This window comes from Oenanthe melanoleuca, chromosome 1, assembly GCF_029582105.1.
Source record: "Oenanthe melanoleuca isolate GR-GAL-2019-014 chromosome 1, OMel1.0, whole genome shotgun sequence".
Classification (NCBI taxonomy): domain Eukaryota; kingdom Metazoa; phylum Chordata; class Aves; order Passeriformes; family Muscicapidae; genus Oenanthe; species Oenanthe melanoleuca.
Window position 1 is genome coordinate 5,140,245 of NC_079333.1, and position 15,220 is coordinate 5,155,464.

At 44.2% G+C, this 15,220-nt stretch overlaps 1 protein-coding gene across 2 annotated transcripts in view; it reads left to right on the forward strand.

The window, feature by feature from the left end:
* Nucleotides 1–227: 227 nt before the first annotated feature.
* Nucleotides 228–15,220, forward strand: part of PTGFRN (prostaglandin F2 receptor inhibitor) — a 64,827-nt gene continuing 49,834 nt past the window's right edge. The window contains exon 1 of one of the 2 annotated variants that reach the window (XM_056492899.1): nucleotides 228–476. In XM_056492899.1, coding sequence (XP_056348874.1) covers nucleotides 416–476 — 61 coding nt within the window. In that variant the 5' untranslated portion in view covers nucleotides 228–415. The remainder of the gene's footprint in view (nucleotides 477–15,220) is intronic. The other variant, XM_056492908.1, reaches the window with a different exon arrangement.

Sequence of the window (15,220 nt, forward strand, 5' to 3'; positions counted from 1 at the left end):
GGAGCAGTGACCAAACTGCCCCAGACGCAGCTGCCGATCCTGGGAGTGCAGGGAGCGCTCCCGGCCTGCCCGCCCTCCCACACGCGGGCTTTCCCGGGCCACGTCTCCCGGGGGGAAGAAGGGAGGGAGGCGGCGAGGACAGCGCCGTTCCCCGCCGGGCCCGCGGCCTCGCTCTCCGCCCGCCCGCCTGAGGGAAGGGGCTGGGCCGGGCCGGACCCCGCGCCGCCCCCGCTACCTGCGGGCGGGGGCGGGCGCTGGGAAAGTTTGTGTCTGTGGTTGGCTGCGCCGCGCGGCGCGGCCGGTCGGGGCGGGCGGGCGGCTCCGTGCGCTCGCAGGGCAGCGAGGAGAGAGCTGCGGCCGCCGGTCCCGCCGGGCCAGCACAGCCGAGGGAGAGGCGCCGAGCAGCGCTGCCAGCATGGGGCACCGCGGGGAGAGGGCCTGCCTGCCTCTGCTGCTCCTCGTCCTGCTGCTGCTCGGTGAGCCCGGGGGTGCGCGGCGGGGCGGGCGGCCGGGGGGCGCAGCCGCCTCGCCCTCAGGTGGCGCGGCGGGGCCGGGGGAGCCGCCGGCCGGGCCGGGCTGTGCTGTGCCCGCCCGGGCGCTGCCCTCGGCGGGGCCGGGCTGAGCCGCGGGAGGAGCCGGCCCCCGCTGCTCCCTGCCGGGGATCGCTGCCGGGCATTCCCCCAAAGTTTAGGGGGCCTCCCCGGAGCGGCCTCCCCGAAGCCGGGAGCGGCTCTGGCAGGCTCCGTGGGGAGCGTGGCGGTGCAGCCCTAGTTGCTGGTGGAGGAGCCGGTGCCTGGGCTGTGCTGTCCCTTTGGTTCCCAAAGCTCACCTGGCGGAGGTGAAGCCGCTCCTTGGGGCGGGGACCCTCCTGCCTGTCCCCGGGGAAGCTGCTCGGGCTCTCGGAGCGCACGGGCTGCGGGGGAAGCGGCGCTCCCCCGCCGGGCTCCCGGGGTGTGCTGCCTCTGCCGGGAAGTTCTCCCGCTAGGGGATAGCGTGTGATTGAGTAGGGGATGGTTTACGCCGCGTTCAGGTAATTGTGTAGCTGTCGGTAGCGTGACATGTGGCATTGTTCCGTGCTGGTGTCAGTGCCAGCCAGGCAGCGTGCAGGAATAAAGACGAGCAAGCGCTGCACAAAAAGGGTGGATGGTGGGTTGTGGTGGCATTTTTTTCCCTTTTCTATTTTTTTTTTTTCTTTTTTTCCCCTCGATGTTGTACTTGTAGCGTTGTTGTTCACCTTGTTACAGAAGTAGCAGTGAGTGTAAAAGTAGAGAAGCAAAAGACTGCTCGGGTTAGGCAGTTCTGTGTCGTATTTCGGTGGCTTTGTGTCGGCTCTGGGCAGTCAGGTGCTGGTAAGCAAGTATGTCCCACAGGTTACTCTACGTAGCTCATGATTCAGAGCACTTGATTAATTGCAGGTAGTAAATGGGAGCCTTTTCCAGATTTCAGGTGGAAGGAGTAACTAAACAGTGCCCCAGCCCCACACTGCCAACACTCTTCTTTAAACAAAACTCTATTCGCTGACTTAGTTTGTGCTTGTACTTTTGACTTTGCTGTGGCTTTTTTCCTCCTTATGTCTGCCAGAGCACTTTCCTCATGGTTTGGCTGTTGAGTTGCAGTTGAAAAGTCAGCTTCCTAAAGCTGGTCCCAGTCTTTTTCCTGAGGCTGCTTGCAGGCTATTGGGGCAGAGGGTGTTCTGTCTACAAGATCCTACCAGACAAAGGTGTGCACTGTGCTTCCTCTTACTTGCAGCTGAAGTTAGTCATCTCGTTTATCTGTGCAATATAGGCATTCTGCCAGCTGAGGAAACAGTCAAGAGCTGCAGAGCTCACCTTCAGTGTTTTTGTTTAGAAACAGAAAGGGAATAAGATTTTTCAAGAGAATGGTTTAGTAGGACAAGTGGAAAATCAAGACTCTCAGATGCTCAAGGTCATGCAGCAAAAAGTAAAAACTATTAAGGATGATGCACAACAGGAAAGTTGTTTTCTTCTTAATTCAAGTTGAAATAATTAGAAGAACTTAGAGTGTACCTGCAAAGATATATGGCCATTGTTCATGATCTGGTTTGTCTAGATGTTCTGAGTTGTCTCCTGGGGATTTTTTTTTTTTTGTAATTGGAATGATGCTTTTAAAATTGAAAGTGTTTTTGTGTGCAGAAAAATCTCAGAACTGTAGTCTTATTTGTGGTGTGTGTTGTAGAGTGCCTATCTTCTGATGCCATTACTTGGTCACTTCTGTGAAATATTCCAAAGGTTAAGAGGTTTGGAAAGCAGTCGTTCCCTCACTCTGGGTGGGAGAAGTATGCTTCTGTAAACCATTTCCAGCAGCTCTTTAATGGGGAGATGGGTTGGAGCTTTTGCTGCAAGTGTTGAGGAATTCTTGTATGAAGGAGGTGGAGGGAAGTGGCTGAAGCATAGACAAGTTTATCCCTTGTGAGTACTTATACTTGTCTGTTTTCTTCAGATATTTACAAAATAATCCAGTAAAAGGATGCAAATGGCTGAAGTATTTGGCTGTGATAAATGAGAATGTTTTATCATCTTTTCTTTTTGATCCAGTACACTTATAATCTTTTTAGTAAGGAGATTGTGGGATTCTGATACCAAGGCTTGATCTACTCTGTTTTCTTCCCTCCTCTGGTGTGGTTAGATCCTGAGAAAGGAGGACACTACAAGAGCATTTTGCTCTGTCTGTTTCATGTATGATTTCACTCTGCAGCCAATCTACCTAATCAACCTGTGAAATGCTCTGGAAACTGAAACATCTCTTCTAGGACAAGACAAAAACTGAAATAAGTATCTGATTGTTACCAGGGCTCAGACAGAAAAGTAAATAATAAACATTCCACCACCTGGATTTTTTCCTGGCTCTTGTTTGAGGTTCAAGGTAATAACTTCAGTGGATCTGAAAAGAAAAACTTTTTGTTTAAATGCTGTGGGGCGTGAGGAGAGCATGTACTCAGTAGATCCTGGGGGAAAACCACTGATAATGGGTTTCCCAGAGATGGCCTTTTTCTTACTCACCTTTTAGACCTGTGTGGCGCTCGCTGTCCGCTATGATGAAAGTCAATTCCAGCATGCCAGAACCGCAGGAGCTGTGTGTTTAGATGAATGGAGTTGTTTCCTGCATCTCATGTCTGAAATTATTTTTGTTTCTTTTCCTCAGAAGCTACAACAATTAGTCATTTGAATCAAGGTTTAATTCAGGCTCTGCAATAGAAGGCTTTTGGTAATTAGTGTAAGTTATTGTGATCATGCACTTCAAGGAAAAGCGTGCTTTAATCTTTTCCTGCATTTGCAGCTAAAGTGGGAGCATTAGAAAAGGGAGAGCCTCAAGGTTTAGGGCAGGGAGGCAATGTAAGGATGATTGCCTACGGATTGTTCAAGGTATGTTAGAGTGGAATTTGCTCCCTCTGCCCTTGTGGTGCCTGCTCACCTATGGATAAGCCCAGGGCTGGCCCTGGTGGCCTTTGCCTGGTGCTCTTGGAAGGAGGCAGGCTCAAATCCTCACTGGTACCCAGAGAATGCTTACAGCTAGACCTGCCTGTCCCTTGTGACTTAGGAGGTGACTAAAAAGGCTTCCAAAGGGGAAGTGCAGACTGCTAAGGCACTGGAAACACGTAGTGAGTGCTGGAATGGGTTGGTGAGGCACTGAAGGGCAGGTGGTGTTGCTGAGGAGGAAGCTTCCCCTGTGGCTTTGTCATGCTGATGTCTTCTCTTGGTGTGTAGGCTGCGGGAACATGTGGGAATCCACGGGCGAGCAGTGTAGTGAGTGTTTGTTCCTTTACATCCCTGTGTTCTTCAGGGTTGGCAGATGACAGCTTAGTCACCTTCTCTGGCTCTCTTGCATCTTTCTAGGTGCCTGGCTGGGGCTGCTTTTTAGGGAGTCTAGGTGCTTTTTCTGAAATTCTTTGACCTTGTTCCCCAGGTTTCTTGATGGCTACATTTCAACATAGCAACAGCTTGCTCTCTTTAGGTAGCCTCTGTTGTATTTGGCTCTAATCCCTGAGCTGAGGTATAAACCTGCCTGAGCAAGATTTGAAGCAAGCAGTAGGGGTCATTTAAAAATGCAGCCACATTCTTGATTAGAGGGGAACGTGCTTAAGAAATAATATATATCCATCCCTCTAGTTGTATAAACAAACATTCAGGGACATTTGAGATTTCAGCTTTCACATCTAATGTATTCATGGGTTGATTTGTTTCTCTGTGGTTGTTTCTTGTTGTTGTGGGTTTAGTTTGGTTTTTTTTCCCAATCTCCATAATCCTTGTCAAACACTAACTTACAATACAGAAATGTATATTTTTTTAAGAAGGGAAATGGGTACATATCTGAATAAGGTATTTTTAGAAAGTGAACATTTCTATTGTCTGGTTTTAGTTGCCTTTCAGTGATATATTTTATGGTGTGTGAAGTTCTGTGTTTTAGAAAGAAGGGAAAAGGGACACATTGTCAGAAAATGTGAATTCTTTCAGATTATGTATAGAAGTCGATTGAAAGGTAAGTTGGAAAGAACTTGAGGGAAACTTTACTAACATGAGTTAGGTCAAAGTAGAGGTTATGTCAATGTCTATAAAAGTCTGTAATATTTTCAAAAGAAAGATATTAGATGGAGTATAAAGTCAGTCTGTATATTGTAATGCAAATAAAAATATCTGTTTAATGCTTTAGTTTTCTACTTTTATTAGAGATGTTACCAGGCCTCTGATATTTGTTCTGCTTTCTCAGATCTGTGATAGTAAGTGATAAAGTCTGTTTTATAGTGACCTGTGAGGTAAAATTGTCTAGGCATACCAATGTTTCCATTTCTGTCCAAGAATAATAAGCAGTTTCCTGCATGACCCCAGTTCCTTACCTGCACAAGGTACCTCACAACTGGATCAAACAAGGCAGGGAGAGACTGTGACATAAGCAGGTTTGAAGTTGTTTGAATTTCTTGTTCTAAAGAAGAAATGATCTCATAGAGGAAAATACTAGGTTTGCAATTTTTCTTTTTTTTTTTTTTTTTTTTTTGTCAGTTGATTTTCTAGAGAACCTTAAATTTCAGTTATCTTTCAAGACTCGAATATCTATGCACCTTGTGTTTTGCAAGGAGCAAAAGTGTAAAATCAGTTTCAGACCAAACTGCATTTGGATAAACTGACAAATAGCTGCTAAGCTGCCAAAAGTCTAGAATAATGTCTTTCCAGATGATCAGCAAATGTAAAGTAGGATAAGAAGCAAGACAGAAATTAAGGAACTTAAAGTTTGTTTTTTAGTTTCATATCAGAAGCTGGCTTATTCATATACTTGTAAGAATTTATAATTGTAAGGCATAACTGATTTCTTCTTAATGGAGACAGAAAATAACCTTTTTATTTTTATTTTTTTTTTCTTTTGTAATTTTGAAATTCCTTCCAGAGTTGAAAGTGGTTTCAGAGCTGGGTTTCCAGTGGAATCTGTAATCAACTAATTGACTGTGGCATTCTGTCTGAGTTTAAAGTGAGTTAGGTAGAACCAGTGTTGCTAAATGCCTTTGTTGAGTCTTGGAAAAATTATAAAGCAATGTGGTAATGCTTGTAGATTTCAGTGATGTAATTGCCATGGGGACTGCTTGAAACTGGCACTGGAGTGATGCTCCTTTTCATTACCCTGGAGGAGGCAAGTTGTGGGGAAAGAGGGTCTGAAGAAGCAGCCTGGGGAACAGTATCTGTTGTAGTGGCAAAATACTGCTGCAGAAATAGGAAGAATTGCTGAAGCAAGCTGAAGTATTTGACTAGTGATAATCTCCACGGCCAGATGGAATTTGCATGGATGTTCTAAAGGATCTGAGCTGTTAGCTGAGCTATGGGAAGAAGAGGTAAGAAAGGGAGAGAATCCTGGACAGGATTTCCTTTAGAAAAGAACCTGAGGGTGGTTTTTAGAATTAATTGACTTGTGAACTTCAGGAATGAGAACTAATTAAAGACTGGAGCTCCCAGGCAATCTGTCACAGCTGCCAATAAGCAAGGCTGGCAGCAATGCCTGTAGTATATCTGCTTGTTACTGTTTGTTATGAGTACCATCTCTTAAATTGTTTATTATTCTGCAGGACTTCAGGCATTCATGCTGAAATTTTCTGGGCTGGATATCTACCACAGGTTGACTTTTTTCCCCCCAGGAAACACTGCTCTTCTCGCTCCCTCTTTCCTTAAAAAGCTCCAGTATTTCCCATAGTTATACTTGGGAAGGTAGCAGGGTAAATTATTTTTGGTTTTTTTTTTTTCCTTTTGGTTCTTGCAGGTTCTAGCTATTTCTTCCTTGTCACTCTTGAACCAATAATGATCTCAAGCTGCCAAGTTAGAAGTTCTAGCACAACCATGGTTTAGAACAAGAACTGGAAATTTGGCTGGAGTGTTAACTCTGCATCAAGAATGTGGCTTTTGCTGTTCTTAGGAAAATGTCCAAATTTGGCCACATTATAAGACTTGGAATAGCATCAGTTTGTAAAAGCTTAATAGGGAATTAGTCTCAGGTCCCTAGAGAAAACATTCTGTCATTGCTCGTAAGGTGGCAAAGGATTACAGCTGCAGTTGGGGGTGGAGAAATGGAGCCCTCCTTTTTATTCCAGTTTCAGATTTCTGTAAATGTGTGTGGAGGCCTTCCCCCTCTTCCCCTCACCCCTCCCCCCCCCCGCCCCCTCTTTTTTTTCTCTCTCTCCTTTTGCCAAATTGTCCAATGCTGGAGTGATGTACTGGTCTGTGTGGATCACTGTCAGAGCTGCTGTGAGAGTCTGCTGCTTGTATCACACAAAGTGTATATATCATTTTTCTTATATGGAGCTTGGAAAAAAAAATCAATGTAAACTTTGTGTTGCTTTTAACTTTTGTTCTCTGGCTTCAGTTCTTCTCTCAGGCTTTTTTCCCAGATATCCATCACCATTCTTTACTTTACTCTGGCTGTAAAACAACTCCTGCTGCTGTAGCTGCTCTTATTCCACTCTTTCTGTTTAACAGGCTTGATCAGCCTGGACTTGCCTTTCTGCCTTTCTTAAAGACATGGTTTAGCTGTGCTGCTCAGTGCTTGCTTCATGATTGCAATTTGTGTGCAGTCATGCTCTTTGAATCACTCTCTTCTCACCATTTCAGTAGCCTCTAAAAAGAATTTGGTGGAACCATTGCTGGGGGTCGTGTTGGTTAGCAAGAGTCCAGTTCCAACAAAAGCTCTGCTTAGGTTTGCCAGTCTTAAAAAGAATAAGTGCCAGTGTAAAGGACTTTGTTTCTGTGCATGTCCCACTGCTGGCTCCAAGTGCAGAGATTTGTGGTGTTTCAGAGGGCCTTTGATGCAGTGTGGCTGTGGGGAATCTTTGAGCATTGTTCTCCTGCACGCATTAGAATGATTGTTGCGAGAGAGGCGTCCGCGGGGACCTCTGCCAGCTCCTTATTGATGTGTGCAGTTTCATCTATTGACACGCTACCCTTCATTATTACACACTGAATCCCGTGGCAGTGGAATTCGCTGTTAAATCTGCCCCGCAAAAGAGAATTGGCAGAGGCTGCCTTAAAAGCAGTGTGACCCCTGCGTTTGCAAAGAATGGCTTCTAAATATGAAACAGATGCTGAACCGATGGAGGACGCTTCCTAGGTTTTCAGGGTACCAAACATATTCATTTTGAGCGAAAATCCAGAGTTTGCTCGATTTGTGAATGGTAATTTAAGTTTCAGTACTCATTTTCCCCCCTCAGAAATGCATGTCTAATCAGTACATGCATTTGTGCTTGAATATAGTCAGTAATACTGAGGTGAAAATAGGCAATTATTTGTTAATGGAAACTGTTAGAATAAGCAGAGAGGTGTTAGTCTTTCTGTCTGCACTCTAATCCTCTTCCTAGAGGGTGGGAGAGGTGATGTATCTTGCCACAGGTTATTTTGTGCTTTCACAGCACCACCCGTAATATTTACCCAGATAACATCCACCTTCCCCCAAAAGAGGTGTTATGTTCTCTAGAAGCCCAGCAGCATACTGTGTGTTGGGGAGCTGATGTCAGTGGATGGTGTTTGTGTAAAGAACCTTTATGGTGTGTGTGCAGTGTTCTTGTTCCCATCCAATTCATATGAAGGTTTAAATTAATGCAGAGTAAGAAGTGTATCGCATCAGCCTTGTTTCTGTTTGATCTCAGGGCTTGGTTCTAGACAAGGCATGCTCTACCTTTTGGCAAACAGAGCTTAAGTGGCCTCATCAGTGAGAAGATAAAGAGCATGACACCTCATTGGAGACAAAATCACTTGGTGGTTGGAGATGGGAAGTAACACAAGGCTGGGTCTTCCCTGTCTTATCACCACACTGGGCTGAATGGTCACTAAAGCTATTGACTGAGTCCTGTCTGCTAGTCCTGTATTGATAGGCACATGTCAATATAGTTGCAAAGCTGCTGACATCCATAGGTCTTTGGGTTTATCTATTAAATTATAAAACAAAAAAGGTTGAGAAAATAACATATATACCCAAGGGTCAGTGGGCACAGAAGTATGGCTGTTGGTTGAAATTAGAAGTAGGAGAAGGAAGGGGAGGAGAGATAACTGTAGCAGGGCATGCTTTCCACAGAGAAAGGGAAGTGGGGGAATAATTTGTTTAAAATGGAAGAATTAGTTAAAGGTATGTCTGCATGAGGTGGTGGCACTGGGGCCATTGTCACCACAAAACAGCCTTGGTAAAAACCTGCAGGTTTCTCAAAGCTCTGCAGTTGAGTCTTGAAATATTCTGATTTTCTGAGGAAGGTTTTCTCCTCACCACTGGCAGGTAAATGGAATATCTAATTGTAGACTCCTGCAGAGTTTAAAACAAGGACTGAAGTGTGATGCATGTGGCTGCAGGGTATGCTGTGGCATCTGAGTTGTTGCTGGTGTCTGCCTTTTAAGTTTGAAAGGGAGGGCTGAGGGGGAGGCTGCAGTACTGTGAATAGAGTTATTGGGTGGAGATGTCCTTCCAAAATAGCTGAAGAACAAGTGAGACTTTACATAGTACCCTTGTTCCTTCTTAGGAGCAGAGGCTGCAGGGCGTGCCCCTGTTCCAGACTCTGCCTTATAAACCTCTAAGGATCAACAGAGATAGGCCAAAGCTACTTGGAAAGTAGCTGTTAAAGGTAATTTGAAGTATTTTTCACTGACTCTCCTCTTGATGTGAGCTGTCAGCTTTGAGCTTATATGTATATAGAGAGATTTTTCACTGTCTGGTGCTGTAGAGAGACATTTGAACCTCTTTGTGCATCTGGGCAAGGGTAGTAACCTGCAGGTGGATAAAGGGTAGTAACCTGCAGGTGGATAAAGGGTAGTAACCTGCAGGTGGATGCAGGGCAGTGCATGGGGCACTTCGGTATTCAAACTTGTAAGGTGGGTCCTGTTCCTTGCTTTAACAATTCCTACCCCAGAACAAGAAATGAGTCCCCTTACCTGGACTTTGACAGAACATGCATTTGTCATCAAAGAAATATGCTGGCTTTCTTCTGTATTTTAATTTTTTGGTTGCACTGCTGGTATTGATGCATTGGGATGAGAACACACTTTGCATATGTGTATTTGGCCCAAGTCCATCATGGGTTCTACTCTCACATGAATGGTTAAGCACTAATTCTCCAGTGTCAGGGGTGCCTTGTTGCTGTGGGATTTTGATTGCAGTCCAAAGGGGCTTTGGTCAAGTGACTCTCATGAGTACACAGATGTTTCTTGGAATTAAAACTCTGCAACTGAGGTTGGCTCCTGAGTGAGCTTGGAACCCAGTTTCTGATACAAAACAGCCAGGTGTGTGTTGACTGTGGCTGACACAAGCACAAGGAGTGTCTGCCCTGGTTTTGAGTGTTCTGCTTGCATGGATGAGTGAAGAACTTCAACCTTTGAAGTTACTTGAATGCTTCTTGGCACTAGTTAACACCACCACTTCCTTCTGCACCTCCCCAGCAACTGCATTAGAAACCTGAAAGGCTAATGAAGTGACAGTTTTGTTTAATATATGAAGCCAAGGAGATTTTTAACTTGAGGTAGTTAATGCCCTACCTTTAAGACCTCTGTATTGTCCTGGGTGTATGTCACCAGATAGTGACAGGAAATGGTCTGATGATTGTTTCTGTGCCTTTGCAAGGTCTCTATATTCCTCACAGGCAATTGCATGTACCCTTCTCTTGTAATTTGATATAAAATTTGCTCCTGGTACATTTACCATATTTCAGACAGATCTTCAGTACTTCTTCAGAGGCAGTGATGTGTTTGGGTAAGCCAGGCTGGGTTTGGACACTAAAAATATGCAAAGAGGAGCAAGCATGGCTTACCTGTGCTCTTTTTCTGCTGTGGCATTTCTTAGAAACACCTGGTTCATGCACTGAGTGTAGCTTGGAGGGCTGGTGGGAGCTTCAGGAGCTTCAGCAGCCTCTGCCACAGGAGCCTGAGACTGTCTGCCTGCCTGTACTGAGGAGGTTCTGGTTTCTGTTGGAAAAGATGGCAGTGTGCTTTCTGTTGAAGTAGGTGAAGGGCAGTGAGTACCTGCTAGGAAACCTGAATAGCACTTGGACAGAATTCTGCTCCTCTGGGGGTATATATTGTTGGCATTCTTAGGAGAGTCTTGCCCTCTTCTAGAACATCTGTTTCTGTGCATGAAGTCATCTTTCCCTGTCTTTTTTTCTTCCATTTGAATCCACTTCTACCTAAATAGTCTTCTTTGCAGCATCAGAAGTGTGAATGCCAGCAAGGATTTTGTCAGGTCATCTTGGGTGTTTTGTTCTGCAGCAAAGTCACTGTGAGTGTACACTTGTGATGGGCAGGACTGTGAGAGGCTGTGGGACGTGAGCTGAGCTGTGTTTGAGCTCATTGAGGCAGAATGATAGCAAAGCTTTAACAGTAGAGATTTTTTTTTTCTATAGAATGTTGGTGCTTGTGAAACTTTACAGAAGTTTCTTATTGTATCTGTTTCAGAAAAGGACGTGTATGCCATCTCTTCTTACTGTAACAGCTGGTCTGATGAAAGATCTCTAAAGAATACTGCCTTATATTACTGTGGTTACATAAATGCTGCTACTCTGTTACACAGTTATTCTGTGACTTCTTGTAATTTTGATGATTTTTGCCACATGAGTGCTGAATTATGCATTGCATGGAAGCTCCTGTCACAAGTCCCAAGTAATAATAAAACTGGAGTTTAAAACCGAGTGAGCTCTAAAAATGAAATAGTTTGCAGAATATTCTTTGAATTTATGGCAGGGGTCATATAGAAATTCCACTGTCCATTTCTGGATTCCCCCTCCTTAGCATCATCTACCTCTGATTATTACAGAAGTTTTTTATGTTGAAATAGATACTAATTTGAATTAGGGCTGTGAAGATGGGGAAGAAACTGGTGGGAAAGGGCAGCTGAGGTCACTTGTTCTGTTCAGCCTGGAGGAGACTGAGGGGAGACCTCATTGCAGTTCCTGCTTCCTCATCCTTGTGGTGACCAGGGACAGGACCCCAGGGTTGTCTGAAGTTGTCAGGGGTGGGTATCAGGAAAGATTCTTCCCCCAGAGGGTGGCTGGGCACTGAACAGTCTCCCCAGGACAGTGGTGACAGCACCAAGACTCACAGAGTTCCAGAAGTGTTTGGACAATGCTCTCAGGCATGGTGAGAACTTGGGGTGTCCTGTGCTGGACTTGGTGATCCTCATGTGTCTCTTCCAACCTGGGATACTCTGCGATTCTGTGTTTCTTTTCCTTACGCTTTGATATTTCTGGCATTTAAGGATGAAATAGGGACAAACATTTAACTGACTGACATCCAGGCTTAGCAGGAGCCTGTGAAGTTAGATTGTTCAAGTCTGTTCTCGTCTCTTATACTGACAGAAACTAGGGAGCCTCATTTCAACCTCTTCCTGCAGGATGCTTCTTGTAACCCCAGTCCTGCCTCATGGACTTAGTCTGACTGTGATAACTGGAATTGAACATTCTACTCTTGTGCATTTCCATAAAAATACATAAATCCTAAAACAGTCCACAATAGGGATGTTAAATTTGTTATTGGCTTCTAGTGTTGACATTCAAGGATGCAGCTTTTGCGTCTGCTGTTGTTTCAGGCTCTCTGCAGATAACTTACAGCCTTGGCTTACAATACTCTGGGTGTGTTTCACTCCAAGTTTGAGCTGTCCTGTATAAATATGTAACCTTCCTGCAGAAAATAGGATTCTGTTTGAGTTCTGGTGCTTGTTTCAGTGATAACCAGTTGACTGACCATGCCTGTGACTCTTCCCTAGCAGTCAGCTGTGTTTTATTAAAGCAGGTATCAGCTAGGAGCAAGAAGTGGTTTTGATGATTTACAGCACCATGCCCAAGAGCTTTCTTTTCCCAGAGAATTTGTAATCTGAATAATGTGATGTGAGTACAGCTTTGTTAGATTTGTAAACTCACATAATGATTAGAAGGGAAGAATACATCTGCCAGGTGGATTAATGAAGATGGTTCTTTTCATCAGTAGAGAGATTTTTTTTCAATAGGATTTCAGAGAATTCTGGGAGAGCTCACTGATTGTACTGAGCAATTGTAGGTGATGGACAGGTAGTGAATTTCTTGCATTGAACTGCTAAGAGATGAAGGTGAAGTAGTGTGAGCAGGGTAGGCAGAAATATGAATACCTTTAAACTGCCCAGGGAAGATAATTACTCAAATATTAAACTTGATTCTTGTTTTAAAACACGATTCTCTTTGGTCAAGAGGATATCCTGTTAAAAAAAGGCAAAGCATGCTGCTTTTCAAAATAGGGACAGACTGGACTTCTGTACTTAAAGACTTCCTGGCAATCCCTTGTCCAAGGCTTGCTTATTCCTTGTGAAATTAATAAAGATCTTGAAATAATCTGTGTTTTGTCTGGGGAAAAGCAAAACATGATCTATTTGTGTGCTTTGTGCCCTGCATTTTGACTCCAGGTAGGCTAAGGCAATAAAAATACAAACAGTGGCGGTATTTATAAGCTGCTCTTGCATTCCATTCAGGCAGGTGCTCTTCTGCTTGAATTCTTTGAAATGTCATAATTTAGTGTTGTGGATTTGAACAGGTTTAAGCTCCTGGGAAATGGTCTTCATGCTCTTCAGATTATTAATCTCTAAAAGCTTGTTCTTTTTTCTGAAAAATTAAGTGGGGATGCAGGAGGTGAGAGCAGAGTAGTATAGTTAACTAGAGCCCTGTAAATTCTGTGTGTACCTTCTATTTAGCTCTCCACTAGCAGCAGGAGAGCCTTTTAGGCACTTTGTTATTTTCTTGTAACAGTAGTAATACTGATTGCTCTCTAATAATAAACAAATTTTCAATACAATAGTGGTGCTGTTAACATGACTTATGACTGCCATCCCAGCAAGACAGAAACCCAGTTGGTTATGTGGTGCAGTAAGATAAATATTGAGCAGGGCATATAAGTAGTACTTAGAAGTTTTAAAGTGTGAATTTATAAACACTGAAGAAATTAAAAGGGAAATAAACAGTTTTGTTCTATTTATTTATGAAAGGCTTGTCAGTCTTATGTATTGCTGATGTTGGACATGACTAGGTGCAGACCTGGGAGGAGGATACTTTATTTTTAAACCATCCATTGAGAAATCTGAGTAAAGGTATACTGTGCTTCTTTCTGAACATTAATGAAGGCATAACTCCTTTTCTTTTGCCCAAGGGGGCTTAGATATAGCACTGACTCTTTAAACAATGCTATCTTTTCAGATGTTATCATGAAGTATGTGAGCAAGGAGAACTTCTTGGTGCTGTGCAGAATTCAGCCTCTTACTTGCTTATCTTTTTATTTGGGTTTGTTTGTTGGTTTGGGTTTTTCAGTTAATGCTTATGAGATCAGGCTTTCAGTTCATTTTTTTTTTACAGACTGAGTTAAGGGCTTGGGTGCCAAATGAACACCTCTCCAGTTCAGGTTGGTGTGGTAGAAATAGATGTCACATTTCTGTTTTCTTATGTGTGGGTCTGTGTTTTGTGCTTGCCCTTGGGGGGATGTGTCAGTTCACATGGTCTCTAGTGCTAAGGCTGGTGAGCAGGTCTCTGGCTTGGCATGGCTTCCAGGATGAGTTCTGACACAGGGATCAGGGCTTGCACTGGTTGGACAGGAGTGTTCCATGCTTTGGTTTTCTGGTCAGAAGTACCTCTGGGGAACATTGGCTCTGGTGCAGTGAGTACATCCTTTGTTACCTGAGGGCTGTTTGCCCTCAAGTGAAGGGGACAATTCAGGGAATTGTACCTGCTCACTAGAAATCCCAAAGCTACTTAAAAGCTGCTACTAAGGCTCTTCCCTCATGCTTTAAAAGCATGGACTGCTAATTCCAGTGTTTGTGGCCAAATCCATCTACAGCTCTCCAGGTGAATTTTAGCACCCTTGATTTTCTAAATCGGTGGTGTACTTTCCCCTTCTGTTCTTATGGTGTTAGACAGCTACTGTGTTTGCACTAGACATAATTTTAATTGATATTAACATTTTGTTGGCATCAATACAGGGGTTGGTGGAGACTTCTGAGTTTTAGTCAGCACTGCACTGTTGCTTTTGCAGTGTGCACTTGAGGTGTTGCCTGCAGTTGTCGTGCTCCATAAGTGCAGCAGTGCAGGATCCCCAAAATGGCTGTCCATTGGGATGCAGAGCCTTTTGTTCTGCTGAGCAATGTACTGTGGGACATAACTGTTCTTCCCAACACAGCAAATGTGAGGATGCCTGGGGTGCATGCAATCTGCTGTCTGTTTCAGTGTAAGCTGATTATAAGTGTTAGTTACCAAATCATTTCAGCATATCCCAAGTTTCACCCAAATATTAACAGCTACTTATTTTGTGCGTAGGTTGTCTTGTTAAATAGTGTAACCTACAATAGTTCTGCATGGAGACTGGAGCACCAAAGAAACAATTAAGCATTTTCCCTCTGGGTGTATTTCAAAAATTGTCTCCTCCTCCTCCTGCTATTTTAATGTCATGTTGGTTCTCTACCCGCCTTTCACTCTTGTTTCATGCTCAAAAGGATTCCCTCACTTCTGATTTTGGAGTTCCTTGAAAACTGTGTTCTTTCATTCCTTTTTTTGTCTCTGTTCTCACTGCTGGGCCCAGACTAGTCTGCAGCCTGATCTCCATTGAGCAGCAGCAATGGTAAAAGGGTAGTGCTTCCAAGCTCCTACTTCCTGAGGTTGTGGAAGAGAGGGGAAGGCTGACACAAAGATGTATTTAGCCTCAGGTCTTGCCTCTGACAGTGGCCACGAGTGGAAGCCTAGGGAAGAGTCAAC